This window comes from Toxorhynchites rutilus, chromosome 2, assembly GCF_029784135.1.
Source record: "Toxorhynchites rutilus septentrionalis strain SRP chromosome 2, ASM2978413v1, whole genome shotgun sequence".
In the NCBI taxonomy this organism is placed as follows: Eukaryota; Metazoa; Arthropoda; class Insecta; order Diptera; family Culicidae; genus Toxorhynchites; species Toxorhynchites rutilus.
The window spans coordinates 21,151,906-21,177,499 of record NC_073745.1 but is presented as its reverse complement, the minus strand read 5'-3'; the positions used below and the strand labels follow the sequence as shown (position 1 = coordinate 21,177,499).

Sequence of the window (25,594 nt, the reverse complement as noted above, 5' to 3'; positions counted from 1 at the left end):
TCAATAATGTTGGATGAACAAATTATATAGCCAAAAAAAAGATTCCTTCTTTCATTAATCGCGATTACAGTGGCAACTATTCGATGTATTCATATTTTGATTTTAAATTATTCGATACAAAATTACTCGATTATAATTTCAGATATTCGATTATTTAAATTAATCGAACGATTAACCGACGTCTCTAGTTCTAATTAAAAGAAACCGGTGGGCTCATAACTGATGAGACAGTTAAACGATAATAGAATTATCGTTTAGCATATTTGTCGCTCTGACGAAACTTGAACTTGAAAAACGCTTGAATCGATTCGTTCATTTTATTTTTGCTCTTGTTCGAGACGGTTGTGTTTCGTAAACTGTAGTAAACTCTATTTAAAATATTGAAATGATCAACGATTGAACTTGAAATGTGATTCATAAGTGTGATCACCATTCCGTAGAAAGCTGGTGAGTTCAGTTCGCCCTCAGCATGTGCATAACTCGCATTCATGATGATTATGAAAACCTAATATTTCGTATGAAATCCTTTGATAACAACATTCATGCACCATTCTGAGCTCTCAATGGTTAAACGCTGTCAAATAGCGTAAACTCGCGTTTTAACTAATAAAGTGCGTTCTCTTTTTTTTCATAGGTTCGGAAAGCAGCATGCGAATGCTGCGAACATAACCTTGTTCTTCGTTCCATGCGGTGAGTATCGAATGTTTGCTCCACTCCCGGGGCTTAGATGATGAGAGAACTCTGTGCCACTATCTGAACGGAACGGATAGCGCTGTAAGCGCTAGATTTTTGTTCGAAGTGTTGCCATTTTCTCAGTAAGCATGTTTTGGCTTTATTTGCAGACGATTGCATCCCGGAAGTGGTTTAATTTGGGTGCATCCAATGCCGAAGGTGAGTTGAAGTTTTGTTTAATAATATGGTAAATTTTCAATGATGATAAAAATCCTTGATACACACATGAACACAATGATTCAACAACGATGCACCACTATCTGAATGTTTTTTTCAACTTTGTGGTGTTTTCCTATTCCAAGGGTTTACAATTAGTAACAATCATATTTTTCCATTGTAGACTGAGGACCGAGTCACAAAGGGTCGTTGGATGTTGAATTAACATCGACCAATCTCGTGCTGAAGGACTCCGAAAGGTAAATTATTTTGATGGTTTTTCAACGAGTTACAAACGTTTTCTCTGATGATAATTATCCTAACAAATGCATGAAATCAGTGATGATTAAATAATTTTATGCACCACTATCTGAAAACTTGTTGATTGCCAGATAGTGCGAATAAAATATTCTTTATCTAATGTTTTTCTCTATTCCTTAGTTGGCACTAACGTTCCCGGAGGAGATTCGCCGATTCGTCAGTGAATGAAATCCATAATTCATATGATGTGTGTCGCTAACCAGTCGGCTACGGGAACCACGCTCCTCTATTACAGTGAAATGGGAGCGCCATCCGTGTGAATAAATCATTTTGAATAATGAAAACTGTTTTATTATTTTTAAGATAATAACAATCGGAGCCATTGGTCATCTTTGCTCATTCTGAAAAGTAATTTTCGTCCTCCAGTCCTTCCGGCATATACTGCAGTCCGGATTGATCCTTGTGTAACAAGTTGTAACCCGTGCCATAGTTGAGATTTTTCATCAGCTTCGTAGTTGCATTCCTCAAGTGCAACGGAACGCTCGGCATTGGTCCTTTGAAATGCTCGATCGCGGCTTTACACCTTTTGAACGCGTTGTATACCTCTCGACTTTTCGGTGCTCTCGCCAAATAAACAGCGCAATGCGCGATAATACAATCTGCTTCTGGCATTCCCACAGCCTGAACAGCTGCCAGCGTAGAAGTGGCCACCGTCAGGGCATTGGTGTCGGCTACTCCAATGTCTTCGCTTGCCATGCGAATCATCCTTCGCACGAGATAACGTGGATCCTCCCCGGAGGACAACATCCGAGTGCACCAGTACAGAGCCGCGTTGTCGTCCGAAGCGCGAACCGATTTATGAAGGGCGGATATCAGCTCGTAGTGCTGGTCCCCCTTGCTGTCGTATAACAGGTGAGATTTCTAGAATTTCAAATCAATTAAAGAAATGAATAAAAAAAATAGCTTCACAAAATTTACTTTGATGCCTTCTTCGATGTCATCGAGTGCAATCAGTTTCACTGCGCTTCCTTCCCCTTCCCGCCTTGCTGAAACTGTATTCAGCGCTAGCTGAAGACTGTTGAGCCCAATGCGAGCATCTCCATCGCAAATTCCAGCCAACCACCGGATTGTCTCGGAACTAATCATCATCCTACAAAAAATTTAAGCCGTTCATTACAAACATTTAACTGTACACTGAGCTTCAATTTACTTGGGAATGAATGACAGACCAGCTATGTTTGGTGTTTCATTGTTATTTTCCAGCATAACCGTTTTGTACTGTGGCAACGCTCGCTCCAGAATCTTCATCATCGCCTCGACAGCTATCCTCTCGAGAACGATAACCCGACAGCGGCTTAACAGCGCTGAATTGAGGCTGAACGAAGGATTCTCCGTTGTCGCTCCGATAAGCGTTATTGTTCCACTCTCCACGTGGGGCAGGAATATGTCCTGCTGTAGTTTATTGAAGCGATGTATTTCGTCCATGAAAAGAATCGTTCGGCGCTTGAATTTCGTTTCGTTCTTGGCGACTTTGACGGCCTCTTTAACCTCGTTTACGCCACTCATCGTGGCGGACAGTTTCACGAATCGCATGTTCTCATGTTTCTTACAGTGGGCAGCAATAATATGAGCCAGCGTAGTCTTGCCGCATCCCGGCGGACCCCACAGAATCATACTGGGAATAGTATTTTTCTCGAACAGTGTGCGCAAAACCGTGTTCTTTCCAATTATGTGCTCCTGACCGATGTAATCACTGAGCTCGCTTGGTCGCATCTTTTCCGCAAGTGGAATGTTCGAATCATCATCACTCCTCAAACCCGTCTTTTTATCCGGAGGAGCATCACCCTCTCCCTCATCAGACAAATCGATCACCTGTTTTTCCATCTGCTCAACCGTCAGCGAAACACTGTCGGCCTTCCCGTTCGTCTTGACCCGTTTCGACCCAACACTGGGTGATTTCTCGAAAATGCTGAAACTCCGTTTCGTCTCGCGCTGTTCGCGAGTGCTCCTGCTGTTTGTCATCCCCTTCGGGGACCCCGTGGCGGTGCCAGCAGCTTCGGCTGAGTTCAGAAACAAACAACGATCAACGTGCGTTTCGATTTCGTCCAGCGGGAACAGTTTGTCACACACCGGACAGACGGATTTCGAACAGGAGGATGATGCCTCCGGTTCACCGGACATGCTGGAAAGTGCGTATCCGCTGATTGAACTCACTCAGAATTTTCTTGAAAAAACATAAACGTTTGAAATCAACACCACACTTGAGAGAGAGGAAGGGTTGAGATTCCTTTCAGTACAATTGCGCGTTCGCTTGTGTACAAATAAATATGATAGCGAAACCCTGTCGGAAAGCATGCGAATGTCGAGAGGGAAAAGAAATGTTATTTGCTCCTGTTCTCAACAGATGGCGGAGGAGGGCGATAAATAGTGAGCTATTTACTACTAGCTGACCCGGCGAACTTTTCCCGCCCATAGTTGATTTTTTGACTACGTTTCATTTCTGTACCGAGGTGTATTTTGAAAGTTTCGAAGTCGAGAGCGTTACATTTGGAGTGGAAGGTCTTGAACGTTAATACTGTAGAGATCTCCTGGGGTAGGAATTTACCAGGATCCGAACACGCCAACACAAACTCCCAGTTTATTTGCGACCGCTCATAACGATAGTTAGAGACGTCGGTTAATCGTTCGATTAATTCAAATAGTCGTACATCTGCAATTTTAATCGAGTAATTTTGTACCGAATAATTAAAAATCAAAATATGAATACATCGAACATTCATCACAGTAATCGCGATAAATGAAAAGGGTAACCATTTTTTTTAAATGCAGTGCAAAATTTGTCTAACGGTCATGGTGTTTTGTCGAAATTCATCGAATATACTAAACCATTTACGGATGAAGCATAAAAATAATTCCCTGGTGGCGCAGGAGACTGGGAAGAAGAATTCAGCGTCTGCAGGAGTAAAAGGCGGTATTGAAGGAGTTGGTCTGAGATCCCGTACAAAAGTGGTAGTATTCAAATTCAGAGTGTCAAGGAAAACATACCTTACTAGTGGGCAATGATTATATAAATATATTTGTTCTGAACTAGGGACGCAGAAATTTTCAAACAAATCTGCTATTTCAACAATATTCGATGAACAGGTAATTTTGAACAGAAAAAAAATGTATGTTGGTGCAATAAAATATTGTGTTTCATTTTCATGATGTCCTCTTTTTCAAACGTCCGCAAAAAATCATGAAATGGTAAATTTATCGATGTATTGAAATATCATTTCAATAAAAACCCACACTCTCTCTCTCCCTCTCTCTCTCTCTCTCTCTCTCTCTCTCCCCCCCATGTATCATGTATGCATGCATTGAAGTTTGAGTTCAACGTGGTTTGACATACGCTACAGGCGAGATAGATTTTTTTTGTATTGTACACGAAAATTACTCGCACGTATAAAATAGCGTGCAGTGTGCAGTGCACGCTAGCATGCTGGCATGCACGGAAAAAAAAAGTTGATGGGTCTAAGCCTAGGGGCACGGACGGGATCTTGACATAGGACTGTGATTGTGTGTAGTAATTGCATTTAAATTGAGTTTTTCATTGTTCAAAATCAGTATTTTTTTCTTTTTTTATACCTCAAATGGTTGCCCTGTGAAAACCGTTTCCTGTATGTACTTGTATCCTTTAAACGGGTTAGATGACATAACGTGGTAGAATTCAATACCGCATTCTGTCCAAATATGTACACAAAATACCATTAAAGCCATTATTACCCTTTTCTTCTGTTTATTCAATCATGCAGAAGAAAACAAAAAGTCACCATGTATCATGTTTAAGCACCAGTCTAAATAGTTAAGACCTACATAAATATAAGAGTCAAATCAATCTATGACTACAAAAATATATTATAGATAAAAATAGCGTTATCTCCTTCGTTACCACGTTGTCCGTAACATTGTTTGTTATAACTTTATAGCCCTGTAAGATCGCGACTACTCAAGCTATCATAATCTGATTTACGTGGGTATACCCTTTCGATCTTCTAAATCAGCAGTCATTTAAATTCATTTATTGCATTTTCATATAACCAAACAACATACTCGATATTATGACATCCTGACCACAATTACAAAAATCGTTAGTAGTGAGACCTACACGATAAAAACAGGAAGTGGGTTATATCTATGGTATAACCGCAAGGGTGACGTAGGACTATCGTTGATTTAGAGATCATTTGTTCGAAGTTGAATCTAAATCCATTCTGAATGAATGAATAAATGAATATTTGGGGGACTTCGAAAACGAGAGCGTTACGTTGGAGGCACAAGGTTTTATGCATCCAATATAGGATGCGAAGAACCTTGTTCTGAAGAATAATCTTCAGAAGCTAACCTGCTAACTGTACTTGATTGACAAATCATAAACCCAAATGTATTATATGGATATTTTATGGATAGAAAACATTAAAATAAACTCTTTCGCTTGAATGTAATTTTCAATTCCAAGGGGAACTGGCAGATTATTTTCCACCAAGGATTAGATATTTCCACATTTTCCTCGATACTGGAAGCCCACCAGTGGTTAATACTAACTCGATAACCACCTGTTAATAGTACTTGATTGAAAAATATTTGGTCACAGTGTTACACGGATAGAAAACATTCAAATAAACTCTTTTACATGAATGTATTTTTGAATTCCTAGAGGAACTGGCAGATTATTTTCCAGCAATGATTAGATCTTTCCGGAACTTTCTCGATGGTGAATGGCATCCAAACGGAAAGAATTCTGCGCGTGTATGTGTCGATCCTTCGCCGTCCACCTCCTCCAGCACGTTAGGCAACGATGTTGTCTTGTCGATGTCCTCACGAAAAATGAATGTGTCTCACCACCAGAATATCGCTTAAGTATGCTTTTTGTGTGTGATTGAATCGAGAGAAGGTGTGGTTTACGATGGCAATTTGGAAGGCAAACTAGAGGGGAATGAACTCTCTGAGCTCGGAACTTTCGGCGACTGAGCAATAATCGATTGCGGGCGCATACAATATTGGATACGGAAATATCCTACTGATGGGGAAGAATAATCTTCTGAAGCTATCCTGTTAATTGCGATTGATTGAAAAACCACAAAACCAAATGTATTTGGTCACAGTGTTACATGGATAGAAAACATTCAATTAAACTCTTTCACATGAATATATTTTGAAAATTCCCAGAGGAACTGGCAGATTATTTTCAGTAACGATTAGATATTTCCACATTTTCCTCGATACTGGAAGCCCACCAGTGGTTAATGCCAACTCGATAACCACCTGTTAATAGCCGCGCGTGTATGTGTGTGTAGCGATGTCTTCCCAGGGAACCGTTTGTGGCATCACTCTCCTCCTGATAGATTCCCTTCTGGCCTAGGGTGCACAAACAGGTTCTTGGTGACACCGTTCATCCGCGCTTTCATGATAAATAAAGAGCTTCACGGCAACAGCGACAACATGCTCCAATCGCTGTTCAATTAGAACTGAGTGGATTTCCGAGCGCCGCTCGCTTATATACCGATTGGTGATTTCAATAGCCTGTTTTGAAAGCAATTTGAAATTGAAACAAGTTTTTGGATCAAAAAGTAACAAGTATATAACGCGTAGACATTTTATCTTTCGAATGAAGTGTTTATCATACCATTTCGTTCAGTTGTTTAGGAGCTATTAACGCTCAAAATCTCGGTCTCCGGCGTAACGCTTTTGTTTTCGAAACTTTGATTTTACACCCCGGTATAGAAATGAAAGACGTAGTCCTACGTCAAAACATAAATTGAGCACTAATTGATTGAACAACATACAATATAATATAAAATTAATGCCTATTATCGGTAAATGGAGGATAATTCATTTTACGCATCAACTCACATTATGAGCTAACGCTCGAATTTAGGTAAAAAGATTGCTCGTTGCGTCGGAGAGGAAGCAGTTGGATAGTGCAATCGAAAGAAAACATACCCAATTAAATCGTCAAATTGTTAACTTTTTTTACTATATTCACTGTTCATGTTTCAAGCAAAAAAAACTGGATAAATTTCCTGTCTAGTGATATAACACAACATATGTCGCAATAACCATTTTGAATAATATGCGTTTGAAAACTCTTAATAAATCGTTACATTTTTCGTAGAGTGACCCCCCTATATAGAAATCAAAGACATAGTCCTGTGTCAAAAGTAATTCATATCGTACAGGTGCAAAAGAGAGAACGAATCGGATGAGTATGCAAAGAAAAGAGAAAGCAAATTTTAATGTGTTTCATGATTGGGGTTGAATTCTTCGTCATTCAGTATACCATCTTTGGAGCAATATGACGTGAAAATATCGGCGTGCGAAAAGTCTACAAGAAGTACGTATACCCAAAATTGATTTTTAGCTCATGTTTTGTCATCCCGATTTATGACATTAAATGACACATAACATAACAGGAAATGTCATGACTCACAAATACTAGTAAGCATTTGTATAATATACACGGTACAGCAATATAGGAGTAATTCGAGCGAGCGAAACAGAAGACAAATAAGCTTTCCGCATGCTTTGCCACATACACGACCCAGACCGAGATATATATTGTTCTCCTTCATGCGCTCCTTTTTTACTCTTAGAAAACACTTCCCAACTTCATTTTACAATCAGGTGCAATGTTAACATGTATTTGCTGAACAACTGCTGTAGCAGCATTAGCCATGTGGATAGCGTGGTCGTGTAAAATAGTTTCGCATCCCAGCCGGCCTTGGTTCAATCCCCATTGACGTCGTATGGACTTTTTTTTTGATACAATCTTAAATGAAATGAGAAAAGAAAATAGAAAGAGATGTCTGCTCGCATACATACAAACAATTTTTAAGCTCATTATTTGCGCATTTGACTCTCCAGCACTCGAAATGACATCATTTCTGCCAAAGATGAAATGTTTTCTGCCAACGCTAGTTTGGGTGTAGATATCTCACCCTAAGCCTCATGAGGCAGTCCAAACTATCGTTAAGATTTGAGACTTTCACAACTTTGAATATATCTTTTATAAGCAATCCTTAAAAACAAGAAAACAAATATCCTGCTCGTATCAAAACCCATTCTGCCAAATGCAATGAATCCTCTGCTAAACAATCAGGTCACAATCAGCTATGTAATTCCCTGTTTTTCTCGTCAATTGTGATGGTGATGAAAACTCTGAAAATAACGAGTAAAATGAAAGTGGGTTACGCAGTCTGTACCAAAGTGCGTATCCCACTTTCGTTGTTCGCTTTCGACAGACAAAACGGATGCTATTGATACGAATCTCTCAAACCATCAGCCTATGGTAATATAAAATGCATATAAATCGAAAGCTGAACATTCCGGAAATAGGAAAAAATCACGTTGGAACTGCCTAGATGAGCTGAAGTCAATAAATCAGTGGATGCTGAGCACACGTGAGAAACTCATTAAATCTGAAATTGTTATGGGAAGTTTTATTTGTCTGGAATTATTGAAACTAATTGAGTTATATTGAAACTGTCTGATACACAGTACACAGATCAGAAAATGGAGGGAATAATTTATACTGTTTTGTCGTCAAACTTCTCCCAAGCGATCTCGAACAAATGTTATCACTTTTGACATCGCCATGAATAAATAAATGGTATCCGGTTTGTTTTAATTTTCATCGCATTATACCACCTCTTCCAGTGCGCAAGGGGGAGGGAGGGGAATGTGGAAGATCCGCAAAAAGTCTTGCACAAAATAACTCACACGAACAATAAGCCGGAACGCCAAGATAGAAGCGAATTCCCCCAAAAAAGCGCCTGGTGCCATTCGATAGCCCATACGAAAAAAAGAGGCGTTCTCGCTTACGACCAAGGGTAGAACAAGCATAATTAATTTATGTTGGTAATTTTGCTGATGGGGTTGAAATATATACAATTTAATTCAACCCCGGTTTTTGCCGGTTCATCCTAACCCCAAACCGAGTGGGTCTCCCTGCCTGGGGGTCTTCCCCGAGTGTACCCTGTCCGTTTTTTCCACGACGGTTTTTAACCTTTCTCGAGTCGCACTCATTGTTGCTGTTTTTATATTTTATTCGGTGCTAGTTGGCACGAGAAGAAGACAAATCTCTGTCCATTTGGGAAATGATACCTCATCACCCACGCGCGCAGTCCACCGCCTGTGGCATTTGTGTTTGGAACTGGGGATGAATGGAGTGGATTTTTTCCCTCACTGTGTGTGAGCCGCTTTCAGCATTTTCACACGTTGTTGCCTTGGTTTTTTCTGTTGACAATTTGGTCCGCTTGTTTCCGTCCTTGTCCTCACGCTGACAACCAGCCAACAATTATCGTTTCGTGTCCGGTCTTGGTTTTTGGCCCACAGAAATGTTTGACACGCTGGATGGGTGGAAAGTTTTCCGGCAAAGGAGGAAAAAAAGGATAATCAGCGTAAAAGGTCGTTTATATTTTAATAAAAAACAAGATGCTCTCTTTTCTTTTGATTATGTGGCGTGTCACTTCGCGGCAGATTTCTCCAAGGAAGATCAAAGCGTGAACAGCGCGCCCTTTTAATTGTTGTGCTGAGGGTTACGGAACCAGCTCGGTACCTCGATGGGTGGGACGAATCTAATGTTTGCGCTAAGAGTTTCAGGCAATTAGCATCGGTGGGTTTTTTGAAGTCGGTTTTGTTATTTTCTTTAGAGCGCAGAGTGGTCTTATTTGTTTGTTAACTGTTTAGAGTTTGACACCTCCTTCAAATGTGCAACTCATACTTTGTGTTGAATAAATTCTAGTGCCCTGATGCTAGCTGGAAGCACAGAATGTCCTGCAATTTGTGTTACGTAGGGTAGGTAGGGGCAATATGACCAGGCAGGGCGAAATGGGCCACCCTACGTTTGAGCTTGTTATTGAACCAATAGCACTAATTTTTAAGCAATTGTGTTAGAAATATTCTTATTAAGTATCTCCGTGAAAACCGTATTCGAATTCAATTGTTTTTTAAAGTTATTGGAACGAATCTCACACTGACTGATTTTGACGAAAACCATATATGAAAAAGAATCAACAAAATAAGCTCTGTACGCTTCATACTGAAATTTATGACTCTGTTCTTTATATCAATTCGTAGGGGGAAATTTGGACCACAAATCGCCTAATATTTCCAAACCAATACGGTCTAAATCAAAAATACTGAAACTGTCTGATGCATATGAAACCTCGTATCGAACGTGCTGAGAATAGACCGAAGCAAGTACCTCCTGGTTTAAGCGGTTCTTCTACGCACCAGGGGTCCTCAGCACTTCCCGGAGCAGAGCCCAACACGTCTGTTCCTTTTTCGCGGTCGAGGCAACAGCCACAATCTGGCTTGCTTGCGCTTTCTGACCTGGTGGACAATATTTTAAATGCTTTTAATATAAATGACCCTTTTAAAAGCATAGTATTATGTTTGCTTCCGATTGTGAGAACATTTTTGAAAGAAAAATGTGGTTTTTTAGCAGCGTTCATTTCCCTCAATGCCTGATTCAGTGCAATAGGTCAAGGATTTGATCGCTGTAATACAGTGGAATTGCAGAAGCATCATCCCTAAACTAGATCAATTTAAATTTTTAATTCATAGTTCTAACTGTGATGTATTTTCCCTCTGTGAAACATGGCTTTCTTCAGCCGATGAGCTGAATTTCCACGATTTCAACATTATTCGCCTCGATCGAAATGACTCGTTTGGTGGCGTACTATTGGGGATTAAAAAATGTCACTCCTTCTATAGAGTCACTCTCCCATCGATGACAGGCATTGAAGTTGTCGCTTGCCAGACACAAATCAATGGCAAAGACCTCTGCATTGCCTCGATATATATTCCTCCAAGAACTATGGTTGGCCGCCATCAGTTTTTTGATATCATCGAGGCACTGCCGGCGGCTAATCTTAGGTGACCTCAACTCCCATGGAACAGCATGGGGTTCACTCTACGATGACAACCGTGCCACTTTGATTTATGATCTGTGCGACAACTTCAAATTGACAGTTTTGAATACTGGGGAAGCAACTAAAATAGCCAACCCTCCTGCACGGGCAAGTATGCTAGACATATCACTTTGCTCTTCTTCGTTATCCCTGGATTGCACGTGGAAGGTAATCCAAGATCCCCACGGTAGTGATCACCTGCCAATAATTTTATCGATCGCCAATGAATCAGGTTCTCGTGAGTCAGACGATATTGCTTATGACCTCACGAAAAATATATTTTTTTTTATTTCGTTTATTTTTACAGGCTCAGTTACTTAAGTTTAAAGGAGCCGAATTCTTAAATATAATTTTAAAACTATATATATATAAACAATTTTCTTACATCTATGGTTAGTAAGGTGGAAAACCGATTACTCGCGGTGTACTCGAGTTTAGGAGGGTGACATATTTTTAAGAGAAGGATGGGATATAAGGAAATTGTAACAATGTTGATGAACACTCATTTCATAAATCTATTCGTATATCTATAGTGTATTTACATTTCAACTTATTCTACTATTTATAGCAAGGGGACGAATTACCCGCAAAGGAAGGAAAGGAGGGTATAAGGATGTAGGGACAATCACACACGAAGATCTATAGCTTTAAGGAAAACATATATATGGGACATGTAATCTAGGTCTAACCGAGCCAACACATCTCTCACCGGCCTGGGTTGTCTTCCTCGGGCCCGAAGGGAGTTTTCTAAATTCGATCTGGCGACCAGATACACCTCGCACGACCAAACAATGTGCTCGATGTCGTGATAACCTTGGCCACAAACGCAGAGATTGCTGCTGGCAAGATTGAAACGGAAGAGTAGTGCATCTAACGAACAGTGATTGGACATGAGTCGGGAGAAGGTGCGAATAAAGTCCCGACTCAAGTCTAGACTTTTGAACCACGGTTTGAGGCTAACCTTAGGGATAATCGAGTGAAACCACCGGCCCAATTCATCTTCATTCCACTTGCGTTGCCAGTTAGCGATGGTATTTTTGCGGACTAAAGAATAAAATTCATTGAAGGCGATTTGACGCTGATAAATATCGCCTTCAATTGCACCTACCTTTGCTAATGAGTCAGCCCTCTCATTACCCGGAATATGAAGGGACCCAGATAAAGGTAATGACATAACAGCGTCTGGATAAAGCACTCAAAATTTCTCGTATTCTCTCAAGGAAGTACGGCGAGTGCTTTTCCGGCCTCACTGAACGGATAGCTTCGACAGAGCTAAGACTATCCGTTACAATGTAATAGTGTTCAACAGGTCGTGAGGCGACGCTGTCCAGCGCCCAATGAATTGCTGCCAATTCAGCAATATACACTGAGCAAGGATTCTGAAGACTGTGGGAGGTGCTAAAAAATACGTTGAACACTCCAAATCCTGTGGACTCATTCATAGAGGACCCATCAGTAAAGTACATATTATCACAATTGATACGCCCATACTTTGCATTGAAGATCGTAGGAACGATCCCCGATCGATGATAATCTGGAATTCCATGGATTTTCTCCTTCATGAACAGATCAAAATGTACAGAGGAATTGATGTAGTCAGGAAAACAAACACGGTTGGGAATATACGAAGAAGGATCAACCTGCATGGAGATGAATTCATGATATGAAGTCATGAATCCAGAATGAAAATTTAGCCCGATCAGCTGCTCAAAATTTCCGATCACCAATGAGTTCAGAACCGAAGAGATAATAAATTGAAGCGATCTTTTAGTGGGAGTACGCCTGCCAAAACCTCGAGACTCATGGTATGCGTTGAGGGCATACATCCCAACGCAATACGGAGACAAAGATACTGAATTCGCTCGAGTTTAATTAAGTGTGTTTTGGCAGCTGATTGAAAACAGAAACTGCCATACTCCATCACTGAGAGAATAGTTGTTCGATACAACATTATAAGATCTTCGGGATGGGCTCCCCACCAGGTGCCGATAATTGTACGGAGAAAGTTTATTCTTTGTTGACATTTTTTACTCAGATACCTAATATGGGCCCCCCAAGTACATTTAGAGTCGAACCAGACCCCAAGATACTTGAATGACATAGCATGAGTGATCGGCTTACCCAAAAGTTGAAGCTTTGGTTTTGCTGGTTTATGCTTCCTAGAAAAAACCACCATCTCTGTTTTCTCCGTGGAGAATTCGATCCCTAGCCCAATGGCCCAGGTTGAAAAATTGTTCAAAGTATCTTGTAAGGGTCCTTGCAGGTCGGATTCGTTTGATCCTACGACAGACACCACTCCATCATCTGCAAGTTGTCTTAGGCTGCAATTTTGTGTAAGGCAATTGTCGATGTCGCTTACATAGAAGTTGTACAAAAGGGGGCTTAAACATGACCCCTGGGGGAGGCCCATGTAAGAGACCCGACTTACTGCCGAATCTCCGTGAGAAAAGTTCAAATGTTTCTCACAAAGCAAGTTATATAACATATTATTCAATAGAGGTGGTAGACCCCGAGAGTGTAATTTGTCTGACAAAACCTCTATTGAAACAGAATCAAAGGCCCCCTTTATGTCCAAGAATATTGAAGCCATTTGTTTTTTTTTCGGCGTAAGCCATTTGAATTTCTGAAGAAAGCAACGCAAGACAATCATTCGTCCCCTTGCCCCTGCGGAACCCATATTGTGTATCTGAGAGTAGGCCATTCGTTTCAACCCAACGATCAAGGCGAAACAAGATCATTTTCTCCAACAATTTCCGTATACAAGACAGCATTGCTATTGGGCGGTACGAATTGAAGTCGGACGCGGGTTTTCCGGGTTTTTGAATAGCTATAACTCGTACTTGTCTCCAATCATCTGGAACAATATTATTCTCCAGAAACCGATTGAATAAATTCAACAAGCGATGTTTCGCCACATCAGGGAGGTTTTTCAACAAGTTGAATTTAATTCTATCCGATCCCGGAGCAGAATTGTTACATGAAAGGAGAGCAAGAGAGAATTCTACCATCGAAAACTCGGAATCAAGATCGCACCTACCTTGTGGTATATCTCGAACAATTTTTTGCACAGGAGCGGAATCAGGAAAAACCTTCCGTGCAAAATTAAAAATCCATCGATGTGAATATTCTTCGCTTTCATTCGTTGAAGAGCGATTTCTCATGTTTCGAGCCACTTTCCATAATTTTTTAATTGACGTTTCTCGTGACAAACCTCCCACGAAATTTCGCCAATAAGCACGTTTTTTTTCTTTGATCAAGTTTTTAAATTGATCTTCAAGGGCTAAATACGTTTGAAAATTGTCAGGGGTTCCACGTTTCCGAAAAGCTTTAAATGCATTAGATTTTTCTACATAAAGCTTGGAACATTGGCTATCCCACCATAGATTGGGAGGCCTTCGGGAAATGGTGGAACCTGGGATGGGTTTCGTTTGAGCGCGAACCGCGCTGTCATAGATCAAACGAGAAAGGAAGTTATACTCCTCCAATGGAGGTAAACCATCTTTGGAATTGATGGCTAGAGCAATAGCGTCCGCATATTTTTTCCAGTCAATGTGTCTTGTGAGGTCATATGCCATGTTTATAGATTCAGAGGAATTCGACCCAATGGTGATGGAAATTTTGATTGGCAAGTGATCACTACCGTTGGGGTCCTGGATTACATTCCACTTGCAATCTAACGATAGTGAATTCGAGCAAAGCGAGAGGTCAAGAGCACTTGGGTTAGCAGGAGGTTTAGGTACACGTGTTGTTCCCCCAGTATTCAAAACGGTCATATTGAAGCTGTTACAAAGGTCATAGATCAACGATGAACGATTGTCGTCGTACTGTTCCCCCCAGGCAGTTCCGTGAGAGTTGAAGTCTCCCAAGATCAATCGTGGCTCAGGAAGGAGTGAGCACATGTCATCAAGTTGTTTGCGGCTAACCGCAGCTCTCGGAGGTCAATACAAGCTGACAATACAGAGGTCTTTGCCTCTGATGTTTGCATGACAAGCAACAGCTTCGATCCCTCCAATAGGTGGAAGGTCAATTCGAAAAAATGAGTGGCACTTATTGATCCCCAATAGTACCCCTCCGTATCTGTCATCGCGGTCCAAGCGTATAATATTAAAATCGTGGAAAGAGATATCATCTCGCGAAGAAAGCCAAGTTTCGGACAGAGCAAAAACATCACAATTGAAGTTATGAATTAAAAATTTGAATGTATCCAATTTAGGGATAAGACTACAATTCCACTGTAAAACAGTGATATCTCCGACCTCTCTATTTAAATTAGACATCAAGAGAGATAATCATTGCAAGAAGGGGCCATGTTTGCATCAATTGTTGCAAAATTGTCTTTAATACTGGAAGCATTGAGATGACAATGGTTCTGATGGAGTCGGAAACATTAAAACACTTGAAGATTTGATCCAAAAGGTCAGACAACTTTATAAATCCCGATTGGGAAGTTGAACTGGACGGAAAAATAGGGACAGTTGGGGTTTTTGATGTCCCCTCGAGTGCTGGGTCGTTCGAAGATGAAATATTCCCACGGAAGCCAGGAGGAACCTGGTTTTGCTTGTCCGCTGCACTCGATTTTTTAGGCAAGCTAACAGAGGATATAACCGTGGGGACTTGTTCTTGAACTTTGGGAGTGGTCACATTTTTGCGCCGGGGATTCCCTTTGAAAATAAACGGTTTGCCCCCGCTAGCTGTGTCCGCTTCCATTTCATCAACTGGCAACGTGGAAAAGGTATTGTGTGTTGAGATTGGTTGTTCTTGTTGTTGGGTCAGTGGCGAAGCGCCCTTTAAAATTTCCGCAAATGTGCGCTTCGAGCGTTCCTTTAAAGAGCGCTTCTGTTTCTCCCAGCGACTCTTGTAAGTTTCACAAACTGAGAGCTCGTGTGGGGATCCCCCGCAATATGGACATTTATGCTCAGTCGCACTGCAGGATTTCCCCTCATGTTGCTCTCCGCATGTGGCACAGCGCTCCTTGTTGGCACAATAATCTGAAGTGTGACCAACTGACTTGCATTTGTTGCAAGTCATGGGCTTTGGCACGAAGAGTCGCACAGGTCGTCTCAATTTGTCCACCATAACGTAGTCAGGGAGGGCGGTACCAGCAAAGGTGACTCAAAACGAGTCTGACGGCGTAAATTTAGTTTGGTCCCCATCATGGGAGAGTTTCCCGAGTTGGCGACAGTCCAAGATCTTTACTTCCATTGAGGGAAGCTTCTTGAACTTGCCTTTTCCTTCTTTTTTTTATTTGTTCGCTCGTCAGACCCGTTTCAGTTATCACCCCCTCAATTTCTACGTTATGGGAGGGTATAAATGTTCGATATTCGAGAGTGAAATGTTGATCAGCAACAATCTCGTTTGCGTGTTTCCGGTCATTCACGACAACTCGCAATTTGTTCGGTCTAACCCTGCGAATTTCAGATACAGAAGTGTATCTGGCCAGATCTTTCATGATCTGAATCACGTTAAGGTTTTTTCCTTTCGGTTTTGGCCGGAGGAAAACAACCCACGGGCCAGTTCCAGGTGCATCTTCTGGATAAACTCTGACACGTGGAGCGGAGACAACAGAGGGGGAAGACGAGGACGAGGACGAGGACGAGGATTGGGTTGGATCGGAAGCATCAGAAGGGGGAAGCGAAATCGATGATGGGAGAGGGGGAGTGGAAGTAACAGTGGGTTGAGAAGGGAGGCTTGCAATTTTCTTAGAGGGGGGCTTGGTAGGATGAGCGGATTCGTCCCCAGAAGAATTATCTTCCTTATGAGGGACTCGTTTATGTTTTTTCCCAGATCTTGTATGAGATTCATTATCGGAGATCTCCATCTCTGGAGATCCTCCACTTTACTCCATTTTACAAAGATTTCTGTCTTATTTTTAATTTATTATTGATTTTAACAATAATCTCAAAAAAAAAATAGCAAAAAAAAATGATAATAATTGATAATAATATTAAACAATGAACAAATGAATTGAATAATAATATTAATAATAAATATGTGTACCTTAATATAAAAGTTGTTCCAATAATGCGCTCTACTGCCCTAATCAGGGAGAGACAGAGGCTACGCGCTACGGAGACAACACAATAGCGCAAGAATAGCTTACGGAGCCACATGGTGATGAATCCCGTTTGCGACAGTCACGCGATGTCGATCCCGTTATGCCGAATCAGTTCAACAGCCGCAATCCGGCTCGCTGCAAGAGCGCTGGTTCCTTTGTTCCTTCGTTCCACTTAACAAAAGGTCAGGTCGAAAGCCTTCACTCGTACACGATTCACTCGTACCGATAGTACAATAGCAAAAGTGGCAACGTACAATACCGACACTGAACTTCACTCGTCAAGAGTTGGATAGCGAATGAACCGACGAAAAATATTGATTGGAGAAAATTTGCAGAAATAATATCTGAAGCACTTGTTTCAATGCATGAACTTCCTCCACTCGAAGAGTATAACTTTATATCGAGTTTGATTTACGAAAGTGCACTTCAAGCTCAAAAGAAACGTGTTCCTGCTACCACTTTCCGACGTCGTCCTCCATCACTTTGGTGGGACAAAGAATGTTGTTGAAAAATCATCCGCTTTCAAAAAATTCAGGAAAACTGGATCAGTGGAATAGTTTCGAAAGTACCAAGCTCTAGAAGCCAAACTAAAAGGTCTGATTAAAGCAAAAAAGCGTGGATATTGGCGAAAGTTCGTCAATAGTTTGTCAAGGGAGACCGCTATGAGCACTCTTTGGAATACGGCTAGGAGAATGCGTGGCTGGAACCATACAAATGAAAGTGAGGAATACTCTGACCGTTGGATTTTCAAATTTGCAAGAAAGGTTTGTCCCGATTCCGTTCCTGCACAAAGCGTCGTACGCGATATTCCGCTCCAATGCGACTATGAGAATTTTTCGATGGTAGAATTCTCAATTGCCTTCCTCTCATGTAACAATTCAGCTCCTGGGTCGGACAAGAATAAATTCAACTTGTTGAAAAATCTTCCCGACTTGGCGAAACAGCGTTTGCTGAACTTGTTCAATAAGTTTCTGGAGCTGAATATTGTCCCACATGACTGGAGGCAAGTGAGAGTGATAGCCATACGAAAACACAACAAGCCGGCTTGCGATCACAATTCGTATAGGCCGATTGCAATGTTATCCTGTATTCGCAAATTGTTAGAGAAAATGATTCTACTTCGTTTGGACAAGTGGGTTGAAGCGAACAATTTGCTGTCAAATACGCAGTTTGGCTTCCGCCGAGGTAAAGGGACGAACGATTGTCTGGCGCTGCTATCTTCTGAAATCCAAATCGCATTTGGTCGCAAAGAACAAATGGCTTCCGTTTTCCTCGATATCAAAGGGGCATTTGATTCAGTTTCCATGGAAATTCTCTCAGAGAAACTTCATAATCGTGGACTTTCACCAATTCTGAATAATTTCCTGTACAATTTACTGTCAGAAAAGCACATGTTTTTCAATCATGGCAGCTTGAAATCTTCTCGATACAGTTTTATGGGCCTACCACAAGGCTCCTGCCTAAGCCCCCTCTTGTACAGTTTTTACGTCAATGATATGGATGATTGTCTAACTAGAGACTGCACGCTGAGACAACTTGCAGACGATGGAGTTATTTCCATCATGGGTACTAATCCCGTCGTTCTGCAAAAGTCGTTGCAAGATACCCTGAACAATCTTTTCACGTGGGCCCTCAAGCTGGGTATCGAATTCTCTACGGAGAAAACTGAAATGGTCGTTTTTTCTAGGAAGCACGAACCCGCCCAATTCCAGCTTCACCTATCCGGCAAAACGATCCAACACTCTATGTTTTTCAAATACCTTGGAGTATATTTTGACTCTAAATGTACCTGGGGAATACACATTGCGTATTTGAAACAGAAATGCCAGCAAAGAATCAATTTTCTCCAAATAATAACCGGAACATGGTGGGGTGCCCATCCAGGAGACTTCATCCAGTTATACAAAACAACGATATTATCAGTGTTAGAAATGGCAGTTTTTGCTTCCGATCAGCTGCCAGGATTCATATTCTCAAGCTGGAGAGCATACAATATCGTTGCCTGCGTATAGCCATGGGGTGTTTGCATTCGACACATACGATGAGTATCGAAGTTTTGGCAGGAGTACCCCCGCTTACTCTTCGGTTCACAGAATTATCCTACAGATTTCTCATCCGTTGCAAGATCATGAATCCATTGGTGATTGATAACTTCGAAAATCTACTCCAACTGATTCCTCAGTCAAGTTTTATGTCTTTATACCATGAGTACCTTACCCACGACGTGCACCCTTCACCAGGCATCTCCAACCAAGTTTGCTTCCCATACCTTTGCAATTCCTCTGTCATTTTTGATCTGTCCATGCGACAAAAAATCCATGGAATCCCAGATCATCTACGCTCCGATTATATTCCGCCGATATTTTCGGCAGAATATGGGGGCATAGTTAGATCTGATAAAATGTTCTTTACTGACGGTTCATTCATAAACGGGTCCACTGGCTTTGGCATTTTCAATGAAAATTCCAGTGCCTCTTTCAAACTCAAAGATCCTTGTTCCGTGTATGTCGCTGAACTGGGTGCGATATATTACGCATTAGGGATCATTGAAACATTGCCCATCGACCACTATTTTATTTTTTCAGACAGTTTCAGCTCAATAGAGGCAATCCGCTCAATGAAGGTTGATAAACGCTCATCTTATTTCCTAACAAGAATAAGACAACTATTGAGTGTTTTGGTCGAAAAATTATTCAAGATTACCTTAGCATGGGTTCCCTCTCATTGCTTGATTCCGGGGAATGAGAAAGCGGACTCGCTAGCTAAGGTGGGCGCTTTAGAAGGCACTCTTTTTGAAAGGCAAATTGCTTATAATGAATTTTTCCACATTCCTCGTCAGTACACGCTCGTAAGTTGGCAGCGCATGTGGAGTGGAGATGAGTTCGGTCGTTGGTTACACACGATTATCCCTAAGGTCTCGACGAGTGCATGGTTCAAGGGATTGAATGTAGGTCGTGATTTCATTCGCGTGATATCTCGGCTTATGTCCAATCACTACAACCTAAACGCGCATCTCTATCGCATTGGGCTCGCAGCAAACAATCTTTGTGATTGTGGCGATGGCTACCACGACATCGAGCATGTTGTTCGTGTATCCGGTTCCATACTGCTCGCTCTCAGTTCTCTAGAGCAATGAGAGCACAAGGCAGACAATCGGAGATCCCCGTCCGGGATATCTTAGGTAGCCGTGATCCTGATCTTCTGCTTCATCTATACCTGTTCCTCAGAAACGCCGATGTCAACGTTTAATGATGTTTCCTTCGTTGTGTCCCCGTTTTATATCCCTCCTATTCGATCGATAAACTTTTACTTAGTCGCGGCAATACATACACACACTCTTTACAGATACACGGACCAAAGGTTGTGCAGTCCATTCAATTCATTCAACAAGAGCCAAAGGTTGTACCGCTCATGACAACTCTACATGAACTGATGATTGAGCCGGTTAGTGACCATTCTATACTGGATTCCTCGAGTCGAGAAAGACGCACCACGCTAGATATGAGGTACAGACTAGGGGGGCGTTGCTGATTAAGGGTCAGCTGCATCCCAATAGGAAGTATCCCGTGTCGGGCACACGTACAGAGCATTGGAGACAGCAACATCCGAATTACGAAAACACTTGTAATACTAGAGCCAACCGCGAGTAATTGGTTACATATTACTAACATAGAAAATAAGAAAAATTGTCAAAGTATTGAACTCCCGGCCCCGTGAGGCTAACGCCATATGAGCCTTGATAAAAATATATATTTTGGAAAAAAAAAATCAAAAATGTCACATTGTATACTGAGGTACACTTGTTTTCTCTAAATCAATAATGTTTAATCATTATATCAAGCTTCAAACTAACAAATATATAATAAAATAAAAGAGATGATTATTGTACATTAGAATTTTATGTGGGGTGATTTGGTTCAGTGTGTGTTTCATCGAAAAAAAACATACTTATGTTTATGTAAAGTATTTTGGGATAATGTTACAATCAGTAACAGTGTTTTGGGATGGATACCAGATGTCTTGGCCAGATTCTAGATCAGAAAAAATGGATTGACACTATCACGAATTCTGCATGAATCTTTTCACTGTTGTTCGAGTATTTTCAAACACTTTTGTTGTTGGTCAAAGAAAATCCGTTTTTGATGGCCTGAGTTGCTCTTTTAAGCTCCTTCTTCTTCCAACGTTGTCTGCCTATCCTCTTTTTGTAATTCCGTGACATCTGGAATCAATTCGATCAAAGAAAAGCTTCAAACATGTAGGACCAATTCACCCCACAGAAAGGTGTCCATGTCACCCCACACAACATGCAAAAATTAAAATGCAATTAATTTCATTCATTGTTATCAAACTTACAGTTTCGCTACATCAAATTGTTCCTCTTCTGTAGGCGAACAGAACTTTATTGCACATTACACGAAAAGTTTGTTCAATCAGCGGGAAAAATCTTAAACCACGATCGGAAAACTCACATTTTTAGACAATCAAAGTGCTTGTTGTGTTCATGCTACCGTTTCCTTCCACCCTTCGAATTTTACCAAAGTTTTTTTACGTTAGTTACATACGGTTCAATAATAAAAGAAAATTACATTACAAAAAATCCAAGTTTAGCCGTACTTCTTGAGATAAAGGGGTGGTCCAACCTACCCCGTGTTACCCTACTGGTATTATTTCTGAACATTTCCACTGATTTATTGTACTGCTTTGCCGTTTCATGTATAAGATCAGTTCATTTTTATTGAGCGTAAATGTACGGGGCGCAATGGCCATACCTGCTTGGGGCAGTATGACCATGTAATTTTTCAACATAACCTGTAAATACAGCTGTCAACATTAGTTGACATAACATAGTAAACATAGTTGAAAATAGCTAGATGTGGAATCATGGTGGAAATTATACAGAACATCCGACCGTAAAAAGTGGTCACAGAACGGCATGAACGCAGCAATCGAAGCGGTGAAGAGTGTTACGTCAGTGCGACATGCATTCTTCGGGCATTGTGTCCCGCGGAAAACACTTGAACGTTATTTACATTGTGCAGATCCTTTGCAGCACCAGCTGCTCGGATCAATTGGTAATGTTTTTACGACGGAGCCATATTCTCGCTATGGACAAGGATTCTACGGTGTTACGACAAGAGAAATCCGGAAGCTGGCGTATGATTTGACCGCGAGAAATGATATTCCTCACACTTCCAATAGCCAAAAGCAATTAACCGGAATAGATTGGTTGGCTGGCTTTCGAAAACACTACCCACAACTCTCTTTTCGGACATCAGAAGCAACTTCCGCCGCCAGGGCACAAGAATTCAATCGCATTTGCAGTCGGGAAATTATACGATTTACTGGAGGACGTACAACAGAAATACAACATTCCACCATTAAGGCAATTCAACGTCGATGAGAATTCAGTGATTCCAATAACTATCTCTTATCAATAGGAGAAGCAAGTAAACTAAAAATTATTATCTTCATTCAACAGGTTCAGACCAGAAATTCCAAAATTCTAACAATGCGGGGAAAAAGGCAGAAAGGCGCTATAACTTCAGCTGAACGCTGAGTGCTGAACACGGAATAACGATTATAGAATCATCCACAGGACGTTAGATTGCAAAATTTCTGGTTCTTGTGGAAGCCACCTCACCTCACTTTTCAACTCTTATTTGACTCTTTTCTCGAGTCGATAACATATGAGAACACGACTTCAAATCACTTCATTCGCCGTGCGGAATAAAGGGAATTGGCTGTTCCTCCTAGCACACTTTTATGTAAACATTTGACGTGTTTGCTAGAGATGGTATGAATGACCACGTCATATTCCTCCTCATCCATCTGTCTCTGGTTTTTACTAGTTTTCTTGAAGGTGCGTTGACGTCTTTCGACATTTAGGTTCATTTTGTAACTCTTCATTATTTTGGATATTGGATGGTATATTGGTTGATTTCGTCACTTAGCCTAATTTTAATCAGAGCTTGTCGGGAACTTAAAGGTGTTTCTTAACCGATTGAGTTCGGAGAAGCGTGCTAGTGGTCTAGAAAATAGAAAAGGAGATTCCGATCAGTAAACAGTGAACAGCCTCTTTTCAAGGCTTTTTTACTATTTACAACTTCTCATCGACCTTTTCCTAGATTAGGGGCGAATGAACTTTGAAGTTTCAATCCTCTATAACACATGGAAGAAAAAAGAGGAAGCATATTTTGACCTAGGGTTACGTCTTTGATTGCTATATAGAGGGGTCACTCTACGAAAATTTTTGAGTGAGTTTTCGAATGCATATTACGCAGAATCGTTCTTACTATATATGTTATAATATACCTAGGTAACCAGTAAGCACTGAAAAATGGTCTTCAATCAGCACTGTATCCATATATAGAATAGTTCATAAATGCTTATTACACTATAGAACCCAATATGGATATAATGTTAAAAAGGCGAAATTTGTTTAAATCATTATTGAAATAGCAGGTACATGTATGAGACCGTGGCCGAGTGGTTAGCGTCTCACATTATCATGCCGGGTGTGCGGGTTCGATTCCCGTTCTGGCCGGAGGATTTTTCGTCAAAGAAATTTCCTCAGACTTGCACTGTGGTCACGCGTATTCTAGAGCTTGCCCCTCGGAATACATTCAAGGCGTGTTATTTGGCTTAAGAAATCTCAACTAAGTATTAATGAATGACGCTAGTTAATGCATATGTTGAGACGGCAAAAGTTCCACAGGGAACGTTAACGCCATACAAGAAGAAGAAGATGTATGAGATGAGCTAGGCCTATTCACCTAGAATCGTAATTGAAATTTTCTCATACGTACAAAAACGTAGTAGGAAACAACTAACGTTTTTCAAAATGAGCCTTGGTTTCGGTTAGGGTGGCATATTTTTCCTTGGTCAAAACCACAAAAGGGACCCCTTTAGAAGCAGAAGGTGATAAGGTATATCAGAACATTGTCATTAGTAATCCTCCACTGACCACTTTGCCCCCCAAAGAACGAAATGTGAACTAATCGCTGAAATTGAACAAAATATCTGTTCACCTCCCCTAGAATATGTGAACAGCCGTCCAAATTGTTGATTTGTCGCAAATATCAGGTCAAATAAACTAAATTTCACTAGAAATTCCTTAAATTCGCACAAAACTACGGCCGAATGGCTACTGAGAGAGCGTTTTTTGTTTGTATTTATTTCTTGACATGCGACAGCTCCACTGTAGTACAGGGTGACTCAAAAGTCATGAAATTCTTCAAACATAAGATGACTAACATAAGATGACTATCAATACGGTGTCAATAGTCAATAGTTATACTACCAAACAAGCAGGTGACCACTTTTACCCCCACTACCCCTATCATTTATTTAGATTTACGGTGCACTGTTTGGAATGAGAAATAATTGTTATATGAAAATTACGTTACGAGATTCGAACCGAGGTACTTCTGCAACATGTATGTTTCTTTGTTGTTTCTTTGCTATCTGGACCATTGTTGATACATATAAATGAATGGAAAATAGTCCTATTTCAATAACCGCGCTCAGATACTTGCTCGAAAAGATCATGTATGTGTGGGTCCGGAAAAAAATGGTAGCATTAAATGCGCATATAGGCATTCCATTAATGCCTATTTTCATATATATTTATCCTAATGTTTGTAAGTATTATATGGCAGCGCTAAATGCGCATATAGGGCTTTCATTAATGCCTATTTTCATTAATGTTTGTATGCATTAATAATGTTGATATAAGGCCTATAAGCATAAAAAAGAAGATATACTGCCATTTGGTATTAGAGATGCTGAATTAGTGCTAGAATAGAGCTATACGTTAATGCTTATGGTTACTTGGGTATACCATTAGACGGCAAATTCATCCAGCAATTTTTTCACCTGAGGCATCAACAGTGGAAATAATAGAACAAGTGAACAATTTAATGAATAAGAGAGGTATGTTTTGCGAGCGGATGCAAACGGAAATAATGTATTATGCATTCTTTCTTTCAAATTCGTCTCCATGAATGTGGTATGCAATACAAAATTGTGTGCAATTACTTCATGCAAGATTTCATCAAAGCAACGTGGAAAGTGTCACGCATACAGTGATCGTTCGTTAATTGGGCGGGAAAATCAATACAATTATCGAATTTTGCTCACTAACTATTACAGTCCAGTCAACAGACAGCAAAAACAATATTACAAATTGAAGATGACATATATTATTGATACATAACTGCTATGCAGCCCAGTTAACGTACGCCCTGTTATAGTACAGTCCAGTTAGCGAATAACTTCTGTATATGACGGGGTGACGAACATCTTAAGCGAGCGTCTTCCGGGTTGCGGATGGCAGCGATTATCATGCGATGATTGAGATCGGCATTACATCGCATCACAAAAATAACATGAAATGAAATATTAATAATCTTCATGGCTCATATTCATAATTCTCAGC

General features: G+C 40.7%; 1 protein-coding gene and 1 long non-coding RNA gene across 2 annotated transcripts; one reads left to right on the top strand and one right to left on the bottom strand.

The window, feature by feature from the left end:
* Positions 1-274: 274 nt before the first annotated feature.
* On the top strand, positions 275-1,493 carry LOC129767849 (uncharacterized). The gene is made up of 5 exons (XR_008741583.1): positions 275-447; positions 635-690; positions 843-891; positions 1,073-1,148; positions 1,330-1,493. It is a non-coding gene; the product is annotated as an uncharacterized LOC129767849 (long non-coding RNA).
* Positions 1,494-1,502: 9 nt separating this feature from the next.
* LOC129767848 (ATPase WRNIP1-like) lies at positions 1,503-3,456 on the bottom strand. Its single transcript, XM_055769087.1, has 3 exons — positions 2,360-3,456; positions 2,128-2,299; positions 1,503-2,070 (listed from the first exon to the last, which is right to left on the bottom strand). Exons 1-3 carry the CDS (start codon positions 3,328-3,330, stop codon positions 1,546-1,548), a joined length of 1,668 nt encoding a protein of 555 aa, XP_055625062.1. The 5' UTR covers positions 3,331-3,456; the 3' UTR covers positions 1,503-1,545.
* Positions 3,457-25,594: the final 22,138 nt, after the last annotated feature.